The sequence below is a fragment of the Papilio xuthus genome, unplaced genomic scaffold (assembly GCF_000836235.2).
Source record: "Papilio xuthus unplaced genomic scaffold, Pxut_1.1 DF826945.1, whole genome shotgun sequence".
NCBI classification, from domain to species: Eukaryota; Metazoa; Arthropoda; class Insecta; order Lepidoptera; family Papilionidae; genus Papilio; species Papilio xuthus.
Window position 1 is genome coordinate 6,946,136 of NW_013531704.1, and position 27,264 is coordinate 6,973,399.

At 34.5% G+C, this 27,264-nt stretch overlaps 1 protein-coding gene across 1 annotated transcript; it reads left to right on the plus strand.

The window, feature by feature from the left end:
- Positions 1-422: 422 nt before the first annotated feature.
- On the plus strand, positions 423-27,264 carry LOC106120976 (GTP-binding protein REM 1). Its single transcript, XM_013316446.1, has 6 exons — positions 423-476; positions 1,508-2,021; positions 23,918-24,133; positions 25,252-25,337; positions 25,652-25,841; positions 26,386-27,264. Exons 1-6 carry the CDS (start codon positions 423-425, stop codon positions 26,661-26,663), a joined length of 1,338 nt encoding a protein of 445 aa, XP_013171900.1. The 3' UTR covers positions 26,664-27,264.

Consider the following 27,264-nt stretch of genomic DNA (forward strand, 5'->3'; position numbering starts at 1 on the left):
ATAATACCTATAGATCCTACGCTATCGATTTTAGGATCGATTAGAAAACGTTTAACGGTGTCTTTCTAAGACCAAAATCTCCGTTTAAAACACATCGTCATCCCTGTTGTCTATAACATGTTAGATATAACAATATGTTTTAATCGGGGATTTTAGTCTAAGATCTACGGTTAATTTGCAGAAATTTTAAAAGCAACTATACATCTTACTTCTTACTCATCATCATCAACCTGCCCTTATCCCTATCGAGGGTCGGCACTTTATGTACTACTCCTCCATACATCTCTATCAGCCGTCATATCCGAGTCTACCCCCTTCTTACGCATATCCTCTTTCACACAGTCATTCCATACTTACTTATCTTACTTCTTACTAATATTATAAATGCGAAACATATCGTTATCTCTATCTTGTTAAAGATAATGACAGAGATGGCGATATGTTTAATGTACAGTTTTTGGTGTCAGAAACCCACGGTAAGAGTATATAAACATAAATGAAAAATATATAACAAGCTTTTATGTGAAAATTATAAATATGATGAAAAGTAAGTTCCGTTTCATGTATTGAGAACTGATTTATGATTTTTTCACATTTTGTGCCAAGATATTTTTGATTTACGAACACGATTAGACGGAAATAAACGTGTCAAAGATTTTTTTTAATTTACTTTTTTTCAAATATGTATTATAGTCAATAAAAGATATTTCAAGTAAAAAGGTTTATAATTTTAAATTCATTCAACCAATTCTACGCTTTGGTCATAGTAAAGTTTTTCCAAGTTAACTAAAGCAACTTTTTTTTTAATTTTTAATTTTTTGTTATCGAAACATATGTCATATTAAATTTTTTTATAATCTTATCATGTTTATACTTCTTTAAAGTTATGATGATTCTTTGTATGGCTTGAGTTATACAGCGTAGAGCTTTCCCTCGTCTTAACTAATCTCGCAAATGTTAGCTTTCCAAGTAAAGTTTAAGTCGATCCGTGAAACTTGAAACCTGTGAAATACGAGTTAACCGGCTTTATAAATCTCTATATAATCTTTAATTGTTTGTTGTAAATTAAACGTTTAATTATTTATTACTTTATGACTTTGATTTTCTGACTACTAGAAAAATCTTTTTACGATTCATAAACTCACTATTTTTTTAAAGTATTTCGGGAAGTGATTTTTCCATGACTCCGTTTCACATTTGAAGTGACAAATTATACTGATGTAATGTACTGAATTCTTCAGATTATTTAATTGAAAAACGTAACTAAAAATAAAATATATAACTCTGTATTGTTCAATCATAGCAATGATATTCCACGCTTAAAGCTGTCCTGTACAGGCTTTATCTGGCTCTCGGGCCGCTGAGCTGAAACAGGCACCGACTATTATTGCTATAATCAAATCCCTTCGGTTATTATCCATGCAGAGCAAAGCTTTGACGAAGCTCTCACACGAATTAGTCGCATTAAAAACTACTACGGTCGCGCAAATCCGATGCAACAAGTAAGCTCGGGGGCGCCGGCGGGGCACGGCCGGGGAGAGGCGGGGCGCGCCTGAAAACTGAAACGTTCAGTATCGCCGCGACCATGGCCACGGACGGACGCACGAAGCGCTCGCAGTCGATATGCGCGCCCGCCTCCGCGAGCATGGAAGCGCTAGCCGCGCCGATGGAGACGACGCCGGCGCCGCGACGCAGGCCGGCCGCGCGCTCACAGTCGGCGCGAATCACCGGCGGTCGCAGCGTACGCCACCGCCGCCAGCAACAACAACAACAGCAGTTGGACCGCGAAACTCGCTCGCGCTATAGCTCAGAGCCGCGGCTGGCCGACGCTGAGACCCCGCCGCAGGTGCGCCGGCAAGCGTCGGCTCGCCGCCGCCCCCCGACATCCCAGCACTCCGCACACGCCCAGCCGCGCCGCTCCAACGCCTTCCTGGACGTGCCACGCGCCGCGCACCCACCCGAAGAGGAACCCGACGAGGACTCGTACCGGCTCCGCACGTTCAACACCACGCAGAAAGGAGGTCAGTGCTACGACGTTCATTCACCTCCGTAATGTTTAATTTTAAACACGTGACATGATCACCTTTTTTAATACGCAAAGAAAATTTTGGCAATCGTCCGGAGCGGTCTGCGACGGAGTGTTTTCCCTCGAGATGGGTCGCGGTGTGCCACGATCGGACCGAGTGTGTGGTACACACTACACAATGTGTGCAGTACGGACGGTCACGACTCTGAGTTTTCGTGAATCATCCACGAGTGTTTGGTTTACGAGGGCGACATAAATCAGAGCCGATACAAGCTTTCGCGTTTACTTTTGAGGTAAAAATAAATCTGGCCGACGGTGAAACTGTAAACATCATAAAATCTGCCAGAGATTTTGAGGTTTTAATAAAATTATACAATTCACCTTTTTCATCTTGGCATTAATTATTTGCGGTCGATCCGATAGACAATTCAAAGATGTTGCAAACTCTACTCGTATGCCTAACAATGCTGAGGATATACGGACTCTACATAATTTCCGTTAATTATTAAAACGAAATTATATTTGGTGGTCAGTCCCCCAATTAGTATTCCAGAATCGAGACCAAGAATGCATCAGTTTTTTAATTAAAGTTGACATATGGAAAATAAATTCCCCACAAAGAAGATTTTCTTGCAGTTGAAGCTTTATCATAATATTTGCTGAATATTAACTTTGATGATTTTATTAATCCGAATGCTGAAGTTTCAAAGTTTTCCTAATTATTATTAAGGAAGATTTATTAACAAACTTCCAAACTCCAAATCTTAATGGGTGTAAAATACAATTTAATAAGATTTGCCAAGTTGAAAATTGGTTTGTCCTATAATTGAAATAACAGAGGTTATCAACCTTTCGAATAATATTTATTATAAATTCAACATTACTACTTAATTAAATTTATATTCTGTATGTATATTATCATTAATGTATAAAATACAAGCTGTAGGCCTGACTTTGCTCGGGTAGTTCATTTATTCAATCATTACATCTATACTAATATTATAAAACAGAACAGTTTGTTTGTTTAATCGCGCTAAACTTAGGAACTATTGGTCCGATGTGAAAAATTATTTTTTTGTTGGATAGTCCATTTAGGGAAGGCTTTAGGCTATATAACATTACGCTGCGCCCAATAGGAGCGAAGCGTCACTAAGTTTTGTCTTTTTAAATCAGCGCGCGGGCGAGGACGCGTGCTACAGCTTGTAACAAAATAAAGTAGAGTCAATGTTTGTTAAGGAAAAATCGGTCTAGTAGTTTTTGAGCGTATTAGGTACAAACATACAGAAATAAAAATCGTTTCTCCATACTTAAGTTTACTTACATGAAAGAAATAACATTAAATAAAAAATATGTTTTTTCACTCGACAAATTATTAACATACTATATTAAGTATTATGCAAAAGTATTTTTAGTTCTATCAAGCTACGATAATTTATTTTTCGGGAAAGTAAAACATATCAAGGCAGGGTATTCGGCTTAGTAACAAAAATTACGTCATAGTTAATTCCTAGAACACTGAAAGATCCCCTTGATGGTTATTACCGCCTTCACTGCTTAATAGGAAATTAATTAATTTTAACGGCTAATCATTTTATTGTAGTGTAATAACAACCACTTATTTTTGGCATTAACTTTATCATTAGTGTACTGTGGCACGAAAACGGATGTTTCTTAAAAGGTATCTTTAGAACGACTGCATGCATCTAATTGTAATATAGCATGGATGAAGAACATAGTCTGGAAGAACATATAGGGTACTAACGTCTATATTTCTCGCTGACGGAGCCATGGGCGACAGCTAGTATGAATATAAAAATAGTATAACATTAAAACAATTAAGAAATTTCTTGTATTTGACACAATACGTTACATTCAAAAATAAAGTTTACAATTTGCCTTATTACATGTCTAGTGTGTTTACACATTGTCCAAATTAACAATCTGTCGGTAACACATGTTTGATATAACATTTTATAAATTTCCTTGACGCTCGACGAGACGTAATACAAATGGTTTATAATCTAAAAGGCGTACGAATACATTACAAGAAAATGGTTTTAATATTAAAATGTGATTTCGCAAATGTGTTGCGGTATAAAAAAATATTCGCCAAATGAAGTGAGGAATAATTTAATAAGAACCCCTCATGTTTTTATTACAAATGGTTGAAAAAATAAAATATGTTTTCGTTTGAATTATCAAAGGAGACATGTCTCGCAAAATAGATTGTTCTGTTATCAAAATAATAGAAAACCCGAAAAAGGTCGAAACCTTTTTAAAAAAAATAGCAATGTACGCTACAAAATCTACGTAGTTGTTTAGACTACCACTCGCAATATAGTTTACCTAACTATAGACTTTAAAATATTACCCTCAGTCAACCAAAATACATTGAAGAGAAGTTGAGAGAAGGTTTTTTCAATCTTACTATCTTACTTCTTACTAATATTATAAATGCAAATGTTTGGATGGAAGTATGTTTGTTCGAAGATATCTCGAGAACGGCTGTATAGATCTCTCTGAAATTTGGCATTGATGTAGAACCTAGTCTGGAAAAAGACATAGGCTACTAATTTTGTTTGTTTTTTTCCGCCAGACAGAGTCGCGAAGCGACCGCTAGTTTTGAATAATTGCAGGAGAACAGTGGTAGATTCGAACATCAACATCTTTTGCACGAATGGGCTCGCCCGGCAGTACCACGACCACATAGAGCACACGCCTCAAGTGGAACTAATCCCGCGTAGTCTAATGAGTACGAGGCTGTCGACTAATTTTAATTCTCTTTCCCTTCCGTCCGTTATCTTATAAGGAATGATTAGAAAGGGAAAGTGGATTTAACTGCGGAGCAGATAATAGGAGGAAATATTCCTTTTCTGTGCGTTGACTCTTCCGGAGCCCAAACGATCGCTTCTGCGATTTTTGGTGGCCTTTTACTAGTAAGGAAAGTTAACGTATAAAAAAAGCTAAAACTCTTAAAATCAATAATCTCAGTTACTATTCTTCTTCTTCGTCGTTGCAGTCTTGTCACACTGGTCGTGGTCATCACGTATCAGTGACCCGCTTTACCAGGCAGTTACTAGAAGAAAACATTAATTTGGTCGTTCACATAAAAATTTGATTTGTGCGTCCGTGTTATCAAATTGCTCTGTTGACAGTGAGTGAGCAAATATAATTTTAATTTGCGTCATTTGTGGATAGCGGGAAGAGTCTCAAAATGTTAATTTTATACCTGATTTTCTATATTAACTGTTGAGTATAATATTATTAGTGCGTCGGTAGACCAGGGGTTAGCTTGCAATCTGTAGATCCTGGGTTCAAATCCCGCCATGTATCAATGTGTTTTTTTGATTTCCGATTTACATATGTACATTTATCCGACGTTTTTACGGTGAAGGAAAACATCGTGATGCAACCTGCACATATCTGAGAAGAAATTCAAAGATATCTGTGAAGTCAACCAACCCGCACTGAGCCAGCGTGGTTGACTATGGCCTAATCACCCTCTACTTAGGGTAGGCTCCGAGCCCCTCGGTGGGAACGTATAGTGAGCAGGTGATGATAATATTAAGCCCTCTACACACCTTGGTGTTTAGCAAGCTTTAATCTAACGAATAAGATTATTCAAAATTTAACAACAGAAATAAAATTTTTGGAATTAACATATATAAAACAGTATGTTATTTTTCTATAACTTTAACGGTATGTTAAATAGTTTTTTATCTTATATATAAAATTCTCGTGTCACAATTTTCGTTCCCATACTACCCCGAAACGGCTTGACCGATTCTCATGAAATTTTGTGAGCATATTGAGTAGGTCTGAGAATCGGCCAACATCTATTTCATAATACGGCGCGGACGGATTCGCGGGCGACAGCTTGTATACTATTATGATATAACACTCTGACAGCTAAGGTCAAACAAATAGAACCTTTCAACCTCAACCTCGTTTCAACCCTTGTTATTATTTTATGATAGATTGTATTTTGACGGGTCACCGTGCATTATTATGTACTTTATATACTTGTTTTCTTCTCCTACATTCGAGTTTTTAAGTTAAAAACCATTTAATAAGATTGTTAATTTTCTAATAAACAAAACGATTAATGAGAAAATATTAAAAATAAAAAAAATACATCTGAGTACACTATTTTGGGATAAAATCGCAGCGGCATTGAATGTGTTAAAGAGTTATTTAAATATATTTTCAATAGCATTAACTTATAGTATTCATATTCACTAAAATATGGTTAAAGTAACGCGTTAAATACAGAGCGAGCTTTTCGTAGCAAAGCTCAAGTGAAGCTTTGCAAGTCTCAACTATGTTGGAGCGCAGTTCCGTGAGCATTAAGTGAACTTTCTTGAGTTAGCACAAAGACTGACTTGTTAACATTCATATTTAAATAGAGAACATAACTTGTTTAAATCATTTTAAATATTTAGAAATAATACAAGATTTTAAAATTATACGCGCCTAGCAAAATTCAAATAGCAAAATCTTTTGTACGGATATTTCGGAAGAAACTCAGTCATATTATTTTCTCAAATCTAATCTATTTATTCATTACTATTCTATTTAGAACTGTAATCATATATTTCAACCCTTCGGTAAGTTTCCATACCGAATTAAATGTAAAGGCTCCCGACCTTCACGCAGAAACCCCACGAAGCAAATTACTTAAATCAATTTGCGCCATATAAGAACATATGTAGATAGTTCATGTAATTTATGGAAATTACAAGATACGAAATACCAATTGTTTCTGTAAGTTTTTTCTACTTTATTATTCTAGAAAAAATGGAGACGAACTGAGAACCATTTTTTTAATCGGTCAAAAAACGTACAAGTTTTTAAAACAGGAAAAATATTATGTTATTCTCACTAAATCTTACTAATAATATGGATGGATGGATGTTTGAAGGTATCTTCAAAACGGCTGAATAGATCTGGATGAAATTTGGCATACATATAGAAATCTGGAAGACCAAACAAAGTATGGAATGACTGTGTGACAGGGGATATGCGTAAGAAGGGGGTAGACTCGGATATGATGGCTGATAGAGATGTGTGGAGGAGTAGTACATACCGACCCTCGATAGGGATAAGGGCAGGTTGATGATGATATAAGTATATGCTGGAAGAACGCATAGGCTACTAATTAACTTATTTTAAATCATTTTTTTCCAGAGGGGAATGCTTTATGCATACTCCGCGCCCCGGGGGGGGGGGGACGCGGTAGTTATGTGGGATTCTCCTCCATAGCGGAGGCATACCCACTAAACCCTTCTGTTCCTCCAACGCATCGAGACGGGACCACGGGCACGCTTTCGCTCTCGTACGCTGCCCCCTTTTTTTAATCCTGCCTAAACGGAGTCACAGACAACAGCTAGAATGTTTCGTATGGACGATATTTTATATATTCATAGTACTGCAAGTAATTTCTTTTTACCGGGACAATATATGTAAATCCAGAATCCGCGCAAGCATTGCTAAACGAAATCCCCGAACGAGATGAGTGGCTCGCCAAGAATTGTATATTTACACCTCAATTTATGAAACAAATCTACCTAATTGCAAACAATATCGATTGATTTTTGATGTATGAAAATTAAATTAATTTATATTATTAATAGATACAGTCAGTTTTTATTTATATAGTATCCTTAAAATGGAGGTTATGAAACAGTACTTGTAAGTTCTGGAATCATTGAAAAGCAGGAAAAAGACTTCAGGAAAGTATAGTTTTCAGGAGGGTGTTTAATCTTACTAATATTATAAATACTCGGCCCGAACGGAGTCGCAGGCAACAGCTAGTCTCTAATAAAGTTATTTAAACGTGTTATAAATGGTTATAGATATAAAATTATTAACGTATAAAAATTACAATTTTATTTAAATAAAATGCGACCGCCGCTCGACCATAATCGTGTGATTTGTCATAACGACTTTATAAAGCAAAAAGCTCGCCTCGTAAAATTGTATAATTTATTATTTACTCATTTAAATGTTTGCATGACTTATAAAATTAACTAAATATAATATAACTACACAATTTATTCCGCAGCTTTCAAATAACTTTACATTTAAAATAACCAAAATCTGGATGACCGATGAGGAGCTGAGGATGATGGGCTTTGCTCGGTATTTTTTTTTTAATTGTGTTTTTTTTGAAATTATATTTATGTACGAATTATTAATAAAATGATGAAATATGAATAACATTTTTCGATCTTATCGATAGAAAAAGTTAAGTTTATGTTTAAGTTGATTATCGATAAAACACGAATAAAATGACATTTTCTATAAATGATTCCTAGCTAGATCGATTTATCGCCTCCGTAACCACCTATATACTAAATTTTATGAAAATCGTTGGAGCCGATTCCGAGATTCCAATTATATATATATATATATATATATATATATATATATATATATATATATATATATATATATATATATATATATATATATATATACAAGAATTGCTCATTTAAAGATATAAGAATAGTTTCCACTGAAGAAACACGATACAACAAACATAATGTCGCTTATCTTACTAATATTATAAATGCAAATGTTCACATGGATGGATGTTTGTTTCAAGGTATCTCTAGAACAGCTGAATGGATCTCAATGAAATTTGGCATAGATTTAGACCATCGTCTGGAAGAACACATAAGCTACTTTTACTTAAAGCAAGCAAATACAGGGGTCTAGGCTCCGAATATGATTTTGTCCCATTCGGTGTCGAGACCCTCGGTCCGTGGGGTCCTAGCGCTTTAAAGGCTTTTAAGGAAATATTAAAAAAGTTAGTCGACATCACAGGGGACCAAAGAGCTGAGAGCAACCTCGGATATAAATATAAGACTCATTTTATTCATATAAGTAATACAATTTTCTTTGTAACATTTAAATAAGCTATTTATTTTGTCCTTTTTAATTCCGCGCGGACGGAGTCACGGGCTACAGCTAGTTATCTATAAAACAATATAGAGATAGGAATGAAAACTCACTTTAACATTCACTATTTCTAGTTCTTACTATACGTATAAAAAACTAATTTAAAGATACAACAAAGAAATATTGGTATATTAAACCGACATGTTACCCGACATTGTGAAGGAAAACTTGTCTAAAACCCGAAAAACGACTAATCCACTTCGAAGCTGCGAAGCGGAATGAAGCTTAATAAAACTATTCGGACATGTTTCTTGTGTTGGATATATTGCCTCCAATGTATTTATTTACTACACAAAAGGAACTTTTGTATACTTTATTTATCAATTTATTCCTAACTAGCTGTCGCCCGCGAATCCGTCCGCGTTGATATATAAAAAAAAAATAATTAGTGTAGCCCACCCATCCATCCATCCACATCACATCCATTTAAACATTCGCATTTATAATATTAGTAAGTTAAACAAAAAGCAGCTCTTCAAGGCATAAATTCGAAAAAAAAGAATATCCTATGTCCTTCTCCTGACTCTAAGCTACCACCTCACCAATTTTCAGGCATATCAGTAAAGCCGTTCTTGAGTTATAAATAGTGTAACTAACACGACTTTCTTTTATATATAAGGAATGGAATATAAGGAATATAAGGAATGGAATAACACATAGGCTACTATTTTTTTAATTCAGCACGAACGAAGTCACGGACGACAGCAACTAAACCATTCGGGTTCCGTTTTACTTCTTATTTACTAGTACTTACAAATATATATTCAAATTTCTTCTTCTCAGTACTTATTATTTGGTGATTCGTGATTTCTGATGACGTGATATCAATACGCGTGCGCTTGGGACGTCGCCAAATCACACAGAAATAGTGTTAGACAGGCAAGGAGGGGTCACAACTAAATACGAATGTTTATATATAGCTAATGATACTTGTATTTCACTAACAAACATTACTTAATTCAAATTTTGACATCATTTAAAAGAAAATATATGCATCCTCTCATCCGGAAAGTCCACTTCCACTTCCCATCCTTTCCTTATAAGAAAAAAGGTGGGAAGGGATAGAGGACTAAATTAGGCCTCCGGGACGTACACTCATCAGACGAAACGCGGAATTGCTTCCACTTCACGCCTATCTTCTGTGTGATCGTGGTATTTCACCGGGCGAACCGGGCCCATTGGTGCGAAGATGTTAAAGCGGGCTCTACCACTGTTAAAGGTGAGAAAAGTTCGAATAATTGCCGGGAGATAATTAAGTTTTTTTTTCATTCCACGCAGAGTCGCGGGCGATAGCTACAATATATAAATACACAATTTAAACCTATAAATCATTGTTAAATAAATGTCTATGGCTGACGGGAGCGGTTTTAAAGTTGGTGTGGATCGATCTACGAATAAATTGATGGCGTTTCACGTCAATTAAAATGTCGGTTGCAAATAAGTTTTATTGGTTTTCTACAAACGTATAACTTTGAATGCTGCTTTAAATACTTTTAATTTTCAACATTAAATTTTGAAATTCAACTTTTTTATTTCAGTTATTACATACAATAATTTATTATCTGTAGTTTCATATAGGATTCAGCCAGTAGTCAAATCTTACTAATATTATAAATGCGAATGTTTGGATTTCATGGATATTTGTTAGAAGGTATCTCCAGAATAGCATATATCTCGCTTAAATTAAGCATAGATGTATAACATAGTCTGGAAGAACACAAAGGATTCTTATTATGTTTTGTTTTTAATTCCACGCAGACTCATTTACGTGCGACCTCTAGTCTCTTATAAAAAATTTATTCCTAGTAGAATGTTAACAATGTAACAATGTTATAAAAAACAATAAAAATAAGTATTTATCTATAATTTCAATGCGAATGTTACATAGTTCTTAACCGTACAAATTGCTTTCAAATCGAACCTTCAAAATTAACAATCGAATCGTTCTAATTAAGTCAACGCCAAGTCAAATTTAATTAAACGTAATTTCTCAACGTCCAACCGCAACGTCGGGCAATTAATTATCCAGCAAGGAGATTCTAATATATACTGATAGACATTAGGTAAACGATGAATGCGATGAAACGGTGATTAGGAAGCAAATCTTTGTATAGAACTCTCGCAACGTGATTAAATATCCTTTAACTATACCTATAGCTAAATCGAAAATCGTATGTCACTTCGTAATCGTATACTAAGTCTGTTTGGCTAATTATCTTTATAAATGGATAGGTAATTGCTTGGAAATAACTGCTATTTTTTTTTAATTGCCACCATCCGCAATCGTTAGGAACAAAATGAAGAAAATCAAACAGGCACAAAATAACACGGCTTATAGCCCGTCCATGTATACAGGCCAGTGGATTTGGTGGAACGAAACATTCTAATATCAAACTTCGGGCTTATTAATGCTAGCTACCGACGTTAAGAAATGATATTTTCGTCCTTCCTTGACCTTACATCCGTCACTTCATCATTCTAACTTAGGTCATCATCATCAGCCTACTATACGTCCCCACCGAGGGGCTCGGAGCCTACCCTAAGTTAGGGGTGACTAGGCTAACGACGCTGGCCCAGTGCGGGTTGCTTTACTTCACACATATCTTTGAATTTCTTCTCAGATATGTGCGATGTTTTCCTTCACCGTAAGAACGTCGGATAAATAAACTTAATTAAATATTGTAAAATTAAGGGAAAGGATAATACGATACAAATCAGCTTAGATGTTTCCAATTCTCTCTATTCAATCAAATTTACTTTATCGTCTGCCGATACTTGAGTAATTTGCGCCGTTGAACCATAATTAATAGGAGAGGCTTTGCCGCCTTCCGAGCGCAGACTTAAATGTCAGCTATCGTAGGACCTTTTTAATTTTACGGAGCAACGAGTTTTATTATTATATTTTAAATTGTTTCACATCAAAGTAGCTCTCCAGTCACATACATCCATGGCTATTGCAAAATTTCTTTGGATACTAAAGTTTTTTTTTTATTTTAGTGCCCAAACTATTACGTCCTCTGAAAATGCTATCAAATATTCAACAGATCTGTCTCACTGGACACCTCTGTTTACGAATTTTGAAACATTAAATAATAGATTTCTATAGTAGAAATTTTACATTTTCTATAAAAATTCTCGTAAATATTGTTTTTAGTTGCTTTTGCGACAATCTTACGTATGCATTAAAAACTTAATCGGAAACGTCACCGGAGATAGAATCCAGATTGCTTGCGTACAAAGGAACCTACAAAGAACATTCTGATACTAAAACATTCTTGAAATAGTTGTCTTGTACCGTACTAGCAGTTGTCCGCGACTTTACGTGGAATTAAAAGAAACTCTAGTAATAAATAATTGAATTAAACTTCAAAGTTTTTGAAAATGTTTAATCATCTTTTTTTTTAATAAAATATTAGCAGATTTTTGTGCAAATTTACTAATATTTCTTGTACCATTCCAACTAAGCTCTATGCTTGTGCTAGGACATGGTTTACGACAGTAGTCGAATGGCGGGATTCGAACTCCCGACCTCGTGATCGGAAATTCCTTGTGGGCGCTGCAGGTCTCAAGTTGCGGGTTATAGTAAAAGTTTCGTTTAGTATTCTCCGTTAATATACATATATAGGTCACAATATTTAATTAATTTAATTTGAAGTTATAGTGGTTTTTAAATATATGAAAATATGGGGGCGCTAAAAAAATATTTATTCTCAAAGTGAAAATAAGTTTGGGTACCACTGGTATAAACAAGATAATAACTACGTGTACAAATATATCTCAACAAATATTCGTGAAAATTTCATTTCTAAAGCGCCGCACATTTTGTTGCCGCGGGAAATAGAGTGTGAAATGTTATATAGGAGCGGTTTACACTTCGCTTAACTTGTATGACACAGTTTTAAGTCTGTTTCTATAGAAACGTTTAACGTTATTTCGGGAGTACAAACTAAAACTCAAATTAATTTATTAGTACCCAAGGATAGTCCAATAGACCAACTGTATCATGGCGAGTAATCCCGAAGGTCATCGAAGTCGAAGGAGAGCAAAACTCAGATGGATATACGGCGTAAATAGAGACGCGGAAAAAGTTGTCATAGCAAATTGGAAGTCCTTGACCAAAAACCGAGGTAGAAAAAGTTGCTGGAACAAGCTAAGGCCCACAAAGGGCTGTATAGTAAGGATAAGAAGAAGAAGAAGATACTCAAATGCTTAGTATGTGCTGTTTTAGATATTATTTGGCGCAAATGGCGTGCTTTCGTTATAAATTCAAGTGTCAGTAAGACTAGCGAGGGGACACAGACGTTAACATCCTAATAAGAATTCCGACTTCGTCGGACCTTCCTACTGTTAGTAGTGAGAAATTTATTATTCCATCAAAATGTACCTCTAATATACGGTAAGATGTCATAAAAATAGGCCTCTATCCTAGCTGCCGATATTCCCTTACATTCACATACGTTAATCCTGTAAAATTTCTAACTAAGCAATTGCAATTGTTGCTTTCTATTAATTTTAAAATTAATAAGTTTTTCGTTTTTTTATTACAACATAAGCAATTGTTACGAGTTAGAGCTACGTTACACATCAAAGGCAATAAGATTTTATATTTTAAAACCGCTGAGCGATTCCGAAAGTTTCCGAAAATAGCCGAACGCCACGCGAACCGGTCTCAAAATAGATGGACGCACACGCGGCGGACGTAATACCTGACCCTATTACTGAAACGTCTTGCCTTCTAACTATAGATACTTCGGACACGAGTGGCAATGATAGCCATCGATACAGTTATACTGATACTACAAATTAAAAAAAAAACAAATACCCTATAACTATTTACAAGAAGTAATAAGCGTTCATTCTAAGGGGCACTTTAAAATCACTCTTATTACGTACATCCAGCTATGAAAATTCACTGCCACATACAAAGTATCGCGTTTTAAAAGCCGTATGACCAGATACATAGAAATGCTATTCGAGCGATTTTTTAACGCGCGATAAAAAACCGCTCGTGTGTTAAGGGCGTGCTGTGTAAGAGAAATACGAAACAATTGACAACTCTCTTTGTATAATTGGTAAAGCTGATAAGCTACTATACTTTAGGGTACTTGAAGTTATATGAGAAATATATATTTGACATATAATTGACATTAGGCCAAAAACTACTTAATACTATCGTTTCTTCACTCGTTTTTGTTTCTTTTAGATCTATCATTGTAGTACTTATGCAGTTTTATTATCTACATATTTGCATAGGATATTTTAAACAAAATCTATGGTCACCCTAAACGTGAAAAACGGTGACATAAAAAGTTAATGGCGTTAGGACATTAAACTTGTCCAAACACATTAAATGTTTGATGGTTTTAGTAAAGACCGCGTGGATTAGCGCTTAAAGTATTTAAAGATTTGCTCATTTAGGAGTTTATTTTGTGGAAAACTTTAAAGATGGAAAATGAAAATAGAAATACAAGGAAATAAGATCATTGTAAAAGCTTGGATTTATATATAAATATTTAATAACTGCCAAGAGCTGGACCAATATGAAAAAATCAACAAAAAACTCTTTAGTAACCAAAAGTCAATGTTACTAATATTATATTATAAATGCGAATGTATGAATGTTTGTTAAACGGTATCGCCAGGACTTGACATATGACAATGTAGAACAGTCTGGAATAACACATAGGCTACTTATTTTTATTTACTTTTTAATTTCGCGCAGACGGAGCAGTAATTAATTGTTGTCTCCCAACAATTAATTAATTACTGTAAAATAAATATCTTATAAGTTTAATTTAAGTTTGTTTATTGAAGAATTTTCTTAAGAATATAATAAATGTGAAGGTTGCACTGGTAAAGAGATGACGCGGGGACTTTATCTCCGGATGGGACTGTCTTCACAATGGAAGGGCAGACAATGGGTGCCACTGAAATTGACGCGTCTCTATTGTTACTCTAACCGACAGTTACTGTAACTTTTATTATACAATATAGAGATTTATTTAATAAATGTTCATAAATAAATATATAATTGTATACAATTTGAATATTTAACTTATTACCTCGAATAATTTAGTTAGACGCTGTTTAGTTAAACACGTGTTTTAACCCTTTGAACGCCGGTGAAGAACATTATGGACGTCAAAGTGGTTACTTTTCGCCATAAATTTGTATCATGACACTACTTTAGAATGTATTTCAATATTAATTGGTCAAGAGCTCATTTTGCAAGTCAATGCATAATGATTTTTTCAATGGTCATAATTTGTTAAAAATCCGCGAACGTTATAGTCACGGTATAAAAAAATTGATGTATATTTAAGCTAAAATTTATTTAAAACTAGCTGTCGCCAGCGACTCCGTCCGCGTGGATATATAAAAAAAATTAATCCATTCATTCAAACATTCATCATTCATCTAAACATCTAAACATCCATTCATCTAAACATTCGCATTTATAATATTAGTAAGTTAAATAAAAAGTAGCTCTTCAAGGCATAAATTCCAAAAAAAAATAGTATCCTATGTCCGTCTCCTGGCTCTAAGCTACCTCCTCACCAATTTTCAGGCATATCAGTAAAGCCGTTCTTGAGTTATAAATAGTATAACTAACACGACTTTCTTTTATATATATAAAAGAAAGTCGTAGTTATATATATAAAAGAAAGTCGTGTTAATTAGTTAAAAACAGATTTGGCAAATGCAATTAGTAAAGTATTCTTTATTGTACGAGCTAAATAATCGAGAATAGCTATTCCCTCAGGCACACTAGCGCCACATGTGGTGTGGTCCAATTTACAAGCGGATCGCGGTTACACTAAATCACTACCAAACGTATATCGCTTCACCAACGGCCATTACAAGTCTGTAAACAGATAAATCGAATCTACAATGCACAGATGTGCAAATCTTATATCTATTGTAAACTTATGCCAATTTCATGTTACTTCAGACAGAATGCAGGTGTTGAGTTGTCTTAATTGAATACGATTAGCGTGTTTCTTTTGAACTTTTGTATACAAATTCTTTTTTTTATATTTAGGTAAGTTATGATGTTTAGTTTATCGATTGCTACTGTTTGGATGAGGTTATATTCTTTCATTGCACTATTGAACGGAATTAGCGCTGAAAAAGATTATTTTTGGATTTTATATATTAATTTTAATTACTAGCTAAGAAGGCAAGACTCTTTTGTTTTATATATAAGAGCATATATCGAGAAATATTACTTATTTGTGTACATGTTTTTCTAACACTTGGTATGTAAAATAGTTTAAATATAGATAAATAAGCGCATTAATAATTTCATAGTCTGTTCAATAAATATTTAACTCATTTCAAATATAAATAGAATTAATATTATATATTTATATGTGTTTTTTGGTTTAAATAAATTATTTATTTATTATTATTATTAATTTGTTTCATTTTTGAAACATAAGATAACTCTTATTATAATTAAATTAAGTAAATTTAAATAATTATATTAATGTAGTCATCATCTTGTGCCTTGCGGTATCTACAGTTAAACGGGACGTTGCCAACATATTCAATTTTTTGGCAAGGCCAAGACTAACTAATGTTAGTATTAGTAAGTGATTCTATTTAGACGATTACAATAAAATTGATATCGCTTTGATTTGTTCTGTTTTATTTCAATACCTTTAGTTATGGAATTCATTAAGAAAAATTCAAATAAATATATACAGTAATTTATTTAAAGTAAAAATAAAGTGTACGATTAGATAATTAAATTACGATTTATTTCTGTTAAACTAAATGGTGAATGAATGGTTACTGTAGCATTCGTTGCGCTATATTTGTCTCGTACACGTACCGACACGTGCTGCCGGTCCAAAGGTCTGACATCGACTGACGTCCCCTCACTCCGGCATGTACTTATGGCGTGTACGCTCGAGACAAACACTACGTTTGTGTATACACTACAGTAACATTACATTTTTATATAAGTATATCTTTGTTTAATTTACTAATATTTCTTATACCATTCCAACTAAGGTCTAGGCTTGTGCTAGGATATGGTTTACGACAATAGTTGCGGAGGTATTCGAACTATGGTCCACGTGATCTGAAATCTCTACCCATAATCATTACGTCATTGGCGTTTCTACAGACTTGTACCAACTGTAAATACTTGCACTGCGGAATACAATACCGATTCAATTATATTACACCTCCCTCTACTAAATTTTCTAATGCGTTAAAGCTAGTAGTTTCATCTATTCGTGCGTAGAACATTATCCTCGTGTTTTAAATAACATTCAGAAGTAACGCGAAATGATTTACATTCAATCGTAAAGAAAATCGTAACGAAGTGAAATCAGTTATTTTCCTAACGCTTTCGTTTAATCGCCTCCTTGAAATCCACGGGCGATTACGTGCACTTTCACGCCTTCGCCACATGTCTTATAGGCTTTTATTTCGACGGAACCGGCGATTAAACTACGGTTAGTTTGAATAAACACTATACAATTCAAACTTTAGAGAAGCTTGTGGTTAACGAGAACATGTTTGTGTAGCTGGGTGCAATACGACGGGTGGAGACAAGCGCTTTGAAGGGGTATACCCCGTCCGCGTTCTCGCGTCTCGTATGTCGAGCTGTCATAAAATTTGAATAGCATTATACCACGATTGTACTTGGCTAGACGCCAATCCAAACTCTTCCGTGCTTTCTAAGAATTAACTCATCGTTAGCAATGTCTTCAATAATTGCGTTTCGAGTTTTCATTTTAATTACTATTACGTTTAATTATTCGTTTTACGTCTACGACTTTAGCTATCAACGACGCGTGTTACTAATTCTATTCGTGACTACTATTCGTAATATATAACCTTTTGTTTATGCTAGATACACCCGATTAAAAAAAGAGTCTTGAGAAACAGAAGGACGGACAACAAAGTGATCCTATAAGTTTTCCGTTTTTTTCGTATGAATTACGGAACTCTAAAATAAATTGATACATCAGTTTTTTAAGAATAACAGTGAGACGGCAGTGGCCACTATCATGGTTATTCCACAATCAAATCCTTTGATTTATTTCATTAAATAAATATTACTAATATTATAAATGCGAATGTTTAGATGGATGGATGTTTGCTTGAAGGTATATCCAGAACGGATGCCTGGATCTGGTTGAAATTTGGCGTAGATGTAGAACATAGTCTAGAAGAATACATAGGTTAATTAAGTTTTTATCTTTTAATTCCGCGTGGACGGAGCCGCGGTCAACATCTAGTTTGCTTCATAAAAATATATGACTATCGATTCATTTTCTAAACACAAACAAATCAGAAATAGCTTTCTATGTCCGTCTACTCTAACCAAATAATCTTGATAGTTGTGCAACTTTATTAAAACTTACGAATCGTTTCGGAAATAAACTATGTAGCAATTGTTGTGTGTTGAAATTGTTACATTTTCATATATTATGTACACATTGTTCATATACAATGAAATTTATTAGATACGTTTCCGTTTACATAGCCAATGTTTTAAATAAAAACACATTATGTATATGTCAGTGGAACTATAATAAAAATAAATAAAAAATAAATTTCGATCAAGTATTAAAACTTTTCAGTTGTTTTCTTTTGGGTATTTGATTTATGATAATAAAAACAATTCTCAAAACTATTGAGTTGTTCGAATAGTAATTGCATTTTTTAAACTTTCAACCCAATCAAATTGAACATATTCAGGTCACTAGAATTCTTATATCACTTCTATTTTGTTTTAAAACTAACTTTCGCACATGACTCCGTCTACGAGGGCCTAAAAAAATTAATTAGTAGACACCTTCCATACTATTTTCTCCATCTATTCTAAATTCCTAACAGTGGTAGAGCCCGCTTTAACATCTTCGGACGAATTGGCCCGGCTCGGCCGGTGAAATACCACGACCACACAGAAGACAGGCGTCAAGTGGAAGCAATTCCGCATTTCGTCTGATGAGTGTGCGTCCCGGAGGCCTAATTTAGTCCTCTTTCTCTTCCCACCCTTTTTCTTATAAGGAAAGGATGGAAAATGAAAGTGGACTTTCTGGATAAAAGGATAGTGCATCCTCTCCTCCGTCGATTAAAGGCAGGCAACGTATATGCAATTGCATATTTAATGGGCAACGGTTACTTCGCTACTTCAGAGATTTCAGGTGGCCGCTCGCTCGTTTGCCATCTTATGGAGGATACTTTCTAACATCCATCCATCCAAATATTCGCGTTTATAATAATTACAAGATTTGTTTGTATGGGAATGGATTTCCTCTTTCCGTACGTCCATTTTCTGTCTGTTAAAGGTAAACGCATTTGTTACTATAAGACTTGTTGCAGTCATTTCGCTATTTTAGCGAAATAGATAGAGAGAGAGAATAGATAGTAATAGATAATAAAATCTTTTGCTATGTTATGCATTTGGTATAACATCAGGAAATAGAGTATACATAGGAAGTAATGTAGACATCGTACAAAGGGAAACATCCGAGCCGCGTATGTGAACTCACACGTGGCCAGCGTTCATTTTCCATTTCAGTTGGCGGGGCGGTTGCTTATTGGATATCAAGACAGTTGTTCTATAGCTATATATACGACGTAAATATGACACATATTACCGAGGTATTGTGCTAAACTTAAACTGTGAAATTGAAAATCTTATACCAAAAACAATCTGATCTGATCATTTTTCTTTTGAAAAAATATAGTAAACTTCATAGTTTATTAGCCCCTAACAACTTAGGATGTTATTAAATGTCATTAATACCTGTATGAATTGATTGGATGGATATTTGTAACCACGTAACTCCCGATAGTAACTGATCTAAACGAATTTTAAAACAGATATTACAGCTTAAAACAGCATAGACGCTATTGAATATATTTTTTTTAATTTCACACGCGGACGTCTGCTATTAATTAATAATTATTAAACTTTTTAGGCATATCTTATTTATCACATTATTATGAAGCGTGTACAAATGTTATATGTCTCATATAATTTCTATACATATCTCAATAAAAACTTTCCTTACGTTGCTTGTAAAACGTAGCAATTGCCTTTCAATCTAGACGTTATAACGAGCCACTTATAACTAATAATAAATTATATATACTTTACTGCGTATTTTTATAAAAACAAGAGTAAATTTCAATAATTTATTTCTACATACTAAAAATATTTTTAATCAAAAGAAAACTCTTTGGAACATACTCTTTACCCACTAACATATAAATGGATAGGCTATAATACGTGATACTTTGTGCCTATTTCATGTTTGTTATTGAATTTGAACTATTAGATTTAGAACTATCAGTAACATCAAGAGACACGTTTAAACTACGAAGTTAAAGCTGTCATTTTCAAACAATTTCCTATCTATTTATAAATATCAATGCTTTTACCAGACATGAGAATTATAACAATATATAGAACAACGAATTAAACTTGTTACCAATTAACAAGGCCAGTTAACAAGCCCGCGTGTGAAATGAAAATTTGTTACTGTCGGTTTCGATTTTTTTTAATTAGAATTACATCTTTGAGTATACAACTCCGCTACTTGTACCTATGAGATCCCAGAGTGTTCACTTAGCATTAGAAAATTACACTTAAAGTCTTTTTGTATAATTTAGTCCACAGTGTAACAGAAGAGGTATTTTTCCATCGTAATTATACTTTTATCTTTATATAACACGTCACAACTTTCTATACAGATCGCGCAGTTAATAATATAAAATGGTTTTAGCACAAACATGAAAGCGATGCTGTTTTATCGTCCTGACGCACGCTGACGATAAACTGATCGCAAGCCAAAATCACACCTCCTTTTAATGTTATGTTTATATAATCTGTACACTACAATAATTAACATTTTATAATATAAATGGTGAGTCTTACTAATATCATAAATGCGAATGTTTGGATGCATGGATGGATAGATGTTTGTTTGAAGGTATCTCCGGAACGGCTGAACGGATCTCGATGAAAATTGGCATACATATAGAAAATAGTCTGGAAGAACACATAGACTATTATGTTTTTTTATAATAATTACGCGCGGACGGAGTCGCCGGCGACCGCTAGTGTCCAAAATCGTAAAAACTTTTGTGACGTGAGCGAGTTTTAATCTTTGATAATTATTGTTCTTTGATATTTGAGATGTTATATTGTAAAGGTTTTATAATTTTAGTTGTCGTCTGCAACTACGTCCGCACAGACTTAATAAAACGTAGTAAATAGTCTATGTGTTCTTCCAAACTATGTTCTATATCTATGCCAAATTTCATCGAGATCGGTTAAGTCGTTTTGTAGACACATTTAAACAAACATTTAAACATTCACATTTATAGTAGTAAAATTATTTTATCACAGTAAAAAATTTACTCTGAAAAATCATAGGGAAAATGTTACGAAAACAATATATTTGTAATACATAAATATTGTAACAAACATAATATTACATTGACGTTTCCATTATCCGGTGAAACAGGAAACGAATCTTTCTATTTTATTTGTTACAAAAACGCACACTTTGTATTAGAAGTGACGTAAAGCGGATGAAGAATTATGCAAATTTTCCATAACATTACAATTGAAGAAAATATTATTGTTATTTTGTAATATTTTGTTAAAGTATATAGTTTGAGGCATTATTAGTTAGAATCCTTTGGCGCGAATGACGCGCTTTCGTTACAAAGTCAAATGTCAGAATGATTAGTGTTGCGCCAGTACACCGGCACAGTGTCGAATTTTCTTCCTAACAATTCAACTTCAAAAGATCATTGTTCAATTAACAGTTGAATAAAGTCTTTCATCGGTATATCACATTATCACCCCTTTTTGTTATAACAGAAGGGGGCAAAGGAGTAGCGGGGACCCCGAGGTGTTCAACGACGCTCATGGACATCAGCAATACCAGAGGAACCGCAGATGCGTTGCCCTTTTCTTTGAAGCATAATAAGAAGGATAAAATACATTTTTGGCTGGATATACTAGTCGTGAACTATCGCTGCATTGCGTCGAATTTGTCGCTTCGTTACGACACACAACAATCATACAAATTGTATGATTCACGAATCACTTTCGTTCATTACTCCATTCTACTGCACTTGACGGTATGACGTCAATCGGATGTTTACCGTGCAGCAACAACCGCGGCTTGTTTTAGCCGGCCCTTACTGTTTACGTTCCCTCGGCTAAATTCGTAACCAAATTACAGTTGGCCCAGCCACCGCAATGTTTTACTTCCTACATTTATTTAGGTAAAACAACACACATATTAAGTTCGAGAACATCGTCCATATCTTTTATTAGACTGATACGAAAAGAAATTCTAAAATTATCCATTATTTTGAATTCCGCGCGGACGGAGTCGCGGGCGATAGCTAGTTATATATAGAAGTACTTGCAATGGTGACTTTCTATATTTACCGTGGGTTTCTGACATCAAAATTCTAGTTTAAAATATATTTTCTCTGTTTCATCTATATGTGTTGACGTTATGTTTTATACAGAGATTTAGGTCTCAAAAACCCAAGGTAAGTCATTGTTTACTAATATAATCTGTATTCCGAAAAATATTTCTTATAGAAATTTCAGTAACGTATGCAGGTCGCCTTACTCCTTCCTGTTACAACGCATTGACGTCATCTGACCGAATGGTACCAACAGCTATAAATCTGACATGACACGGCGGACCGGCCGCGGTCTGAGCGCCAAATCTGATTGATTATGTCAACGACTAACAGATTTTTAATTAATACTAGTTATCGCCTGCGAATCCGTCCGCGTGGAATTAAAAAAAATTATACAAGTGGCCTATAAGTACTTCCAGACTATGTCCTACATGTATGCCTTTCATCGTCAAAAAAAACAATCATATTTAGTGGAAGAAAAAAAAACGTGGTGGCAATATCCTTGCCAACACCAGTATGAGCTCTGTTAAATTCTGTTCATGGATTTTCCTCTTGCAGTTGTTTTTTTTTTATATCATAAGGTGGCAAACGAGCGAGCGGCCACCTGAAATCGCTGAAATAGTGAAGTGACCGTTGCCCATAGACATACGCAATTGCATATCCGTTGCCAACACCAGTATGAGCTCTGTTAAATTCTGTTCATAGATTTTCCTCTTGCAGTTGGTGAAATAGCGTCACTAAGTTTTAAGGTATTGGTGCTACAAAGTGGAAAAAATCATAAAAATGGTGGCCACACATATTGCCACCAACAGTAAAAGGGTTAAAACATCCATCCATCTAAACATTCGCATTTATAATATTAGTAAGATTATTTTAGACGAAGTATTTATCTTGACTTAATATTTAGAAATTTAAATGAAGGATAATAACTTTTAAGTGTACACATTTTTTAATTAATAATAATTTAAATGTCTTTCTTAACATTTAAATGAATCATCTTTATAATATTGTCGATTAAAGTTTAAAAAATTATTAAAGTACTGAAATTTTCATCGTCGAAAAGAAAGTAATGGGTTTTATAGTCAAACAGTTTGCGACTAAAGCTCAGAGATGCTCCAATTTAACACAAAACACCTGAGCCCTTTTAAAAGTTTGGAAAGAAATTGCACAATTTTTAAATTTTATATTTTTATCGAGTATTTCAAGCAACAATAATTTAAAAGCAATTTTAAATTGAAAATCCAAAACTGAATATTCCAACATCAAAAAATCGTGCCATATTTACCGATTTAATAAGTATCATCCTTAGATAAAAACAAATATCTCTTATACTTATTTAAAGACATCTCCTTTATATTTTTTAATGAAGTCGCGTGTCCTATTTTCATTTGTGCAGCCGTTACTTTTAAAAAAATATAATCAAGCACATTCAAATTCACACGACTAGGCACAAAGGAAAGGAAAATAATCCTATAATTCTTAATAATGTTATTTTTCTTGTAGGTATAGTGAACAGAGGTGACTCGTTCCGTCGCCGTCGGTCCCGGTCAGGCAGCCTAGCGCCCGCATCCCCGGCGCAAGCTACCCCGGAGCCCCAGGAGCGCAAGCCTGTCGCCTGTCACCGTGTAGCCATGGTGGGCGCGCCGGGCGTCGGAAAGACTGCTCTCATCAGCCAGTTCCAAACCAGCGAATGTATAAACGCTTACGATAGACAGAGAGGTTAGTATGGTAATTAATATGTAAAAAAAAACGTCCCTCCTTAGTCATATACCTTCATAACCATGCTACTTTCAAACAATATAATAGGTCCTACTTGTGTAATTTATTCTACGTAAATAAATACACACTTGATACTGCATAGAACGTCATTGGCTCAGGGATTAAAACGCCAACTTGTAATTTGCAGCTCCTGGGTTCAAATCCCGCCATGTACTGTTTTTCGATTACCATATGTACATTTACCCGACGTTCTTACGGTGAAGGAAAACATGGTGATGCAACCTGCACATATTTGAGAAGAAATTCAGAAGTATATAAAGTCAACCCGCACTAGACAAGCGTAGTTAACTATGGCCTAGTCAACACTAACTTAGAGTAAGCTCCGAGCCCCTCAGTGGGGACTATACTGAGCTGATGATGAAATACACCGCTTTTGTTCTTCTTAAAAACCTAAAAACTCAACAAAAAAAGTGGTGTCGATATCATGAAATAGAATCACGAGTTCTTTAAAATACATTTAAACTTCAATCATCATAATAACCAATTTATTAATGTATCAAAGTCAGCCTTCGAACGTATTCTCTATATTGGAATGAACCCTTCCCTCATATTTTACAATCAAACTACGAAAAATCCGACTTATGTGCAAACCTACTAAACATTACTCTAGTTAGTCAGGTTAAAATTTCCCCGCATCTCTATTTACCTTAAAAATTACCGTTTTTCGATATGTGACATAAAGAGAATGTTATAACAAGCAAAAATCGCAACTAAACAAACACAATTGTCTATATTCTCTGTTGTATATTTTTCCTTTGTTCTTAGAAGCTTTTATTTCGCTAGCGTGAGTTGGTCGGGACAGTTCACCGGGAAATTCTCCACTTTATTTTCTACAAACTCAGCTCGACAACGTAATAAAAACGAACATCTTTAAACGGACGAGAACTATACTAAGAGTCTGGCAAATTGCAAAATAAAATAGTAAAAGTAATAAGAGAACTCGGAAAGCTAGAATTGTTTTGTTTCATTTAATTTATCTATAAAATTCGCTGGCGACAGCTAGTTTTTTTATAATATTAGAGAATGCTCATAAAACTAATGATAGTTGTTCCTTTCAGATGTCGACAGCTCTGAACAAAAGGTGTCTATTCTACTAAACGGTGAAGAATCGGAATTATACTTCGTTAATTGTACCAGTGCAAAGGTAAACTGAATAATGACTCATAGTTACTTATACAACACTCATAAACAAATTACTCGCAACCAATAAACACTCGATTGAAGAATAAAAAAATAAGTTGCTTTGTCAATTACTCTAGTAATTTCGAAATTTCTTTTTAATATAACTGGTCAGCTTCAAAATAATCTAACATTGCAATATGCAGAATCGAATGGCTTAAATATACAAAAAGAAAAAGAAACGAAAAACGTTAAAACCTTAGAGAAACAGCCAGTACGAAACAAAAAAAGAAACATTCGAATCGTATCATAGATTAAAAGGACCTTGTACGTTCACAGGAAGAAATCGATCGTTTCGAGCCACCTGATGCATTCGTGGTGATATACTCTGTGGTAGACAAGGCATCCTTCCAGAAGGCGGAACAGGAACTGGCGAGAATGTTGGACAGCGACATGCTGCGCTCCAGACCAGCACTCCTCGTTGCCAACAAGATAGACCTGGCCAGGAGTAGAGCTGTGTCAACACAAGGTGAGCAAATGATAGCTTTAAATATATATTTTAACATTCAACTTTATATCAGTTGGTCTGTGTTGTGGCTGTCGCCCGCAACTCCGTCCGCGCGGAATTAAAAAAACGTAATAGGTAGCCTATGTATTCTTCCAGACTATGTTCTACATCTGCGCAAAATTTCATCGAGATCCGTTGATTCGTTCCAGAGATACCTTTAAACAAACATCCATCTATCCATCTATCTAAACTTTCGCATATATAATATTAGCTAGATTAAGCTATTGTCAGATAAACACTTCTGATAATTTCTCAGAATTGATTGACTCCTTTAAACCGAGTTTGAGTTGAAAAGATTAAAAAAGTTTGCAAGCGACAGAATTTATTGCCCTCATTCTTCCCTCTATTTAAGGAGTAAATTAATTTCCCAAGCGACCTTGTTAGTGGTTTCTCTGATATTGCGCGCATATTTCTTAATGAAGGCATCTTTTGAAAAACCATCTGAGTTTAAATAACAGCTAATTAAGAAATAGAAACAGTAAACAAATGTTTTTTTTTATTTCAGATGGAAAATGTCTCGCTTGCACGTACAAAGCAAAATTCATAGAAGTGTCAGTTGGTATAAATCATAACGTCGATGAGTTACTTGTTGGTATTTTAAACCAAATCAGGCTTAAGAAACAACAGTATTCTGCTGAAGGTGGAAGAGAATCTTCACCAGCTCATTGGTATAAATCAAGAGGTGTGGTCAGAGCCAGCATGAAGGCAAGGCAAATGTTAACTTGGATCTTCGGTAAGGAAGATTCTAAATTCAAAAATTGCGAAAACTTACATGTCCTGTGAGTGGAAAGTGAAGGGCCGGTGTTCGTGTAATGACAGTGACTTTGAACTCGGCCAAGTTATTAGTTATTATGTGTACGTGTGTTTATTTTATTCAGACCAATTGGATCTTAGAGTTAAATACGACGAGCGTGAATACGCGTCTCGTTTGTAGTCCACGCTACTAAGACATATTGTGTGCGTTTCCACGGCAGAAACTATACAAGAAATTTTTTTTCCAAAAGAAATAAGCGACGATTATTTTTTTTAATATGTATTTCGGCAATAAAAATCCACTGTAAAAACCAATATATCTTTTCGATTCATATCGATTTACAAAACTAATTAATAAATTTGCGATAACATCACGTTTAAAACTCCTTATAGTGAAGGCATATCAAGTTTTTTAAACAAAAAAAAGTAGCTCAAAATTTACAATTTCTCTGTTCGCAGAATTTTAAGTAGTATTTAGTCGTACTAATATGACAGACTAATTTTGGCGCTTATTAAGTAGTAAAGCGTCAAAGAAACAATCTTTGTATTTTAGGTTATGTGCCAAGTTTGAAAGAATTTAAAATACGTATTCTTAAGTATATAGTAATTTCATAATTATATCGAAACGACG

What these genes read in the sequence shown, in the direction of transcription:
- LOC106120976 (XM_013316446.1), top strand. Translation starts at nt 423, where the DNA reads ATGACAGAGATGGCGATATGTTTAATGTACAGTTTTTGGTGTCAGAAA. An exon ending in TTTGGTGTCAGAAACCCACG is followed by an intron (nt 477 to 1,507) that starts GTAAGAGTATAT and finishes GCAACAAGTAAG; the next exon opens with CTCGGGGGCGCCGGCGGGGC. An exon ending in TTAATTGTACCAGTGCAAAG is followed by an intron (nt 25,338 to 25,651) that starts GTAAACTGAATA and finishes GTACGTTCACAG; the next exon opens with GAAGAAATCGATCGTTTCGA.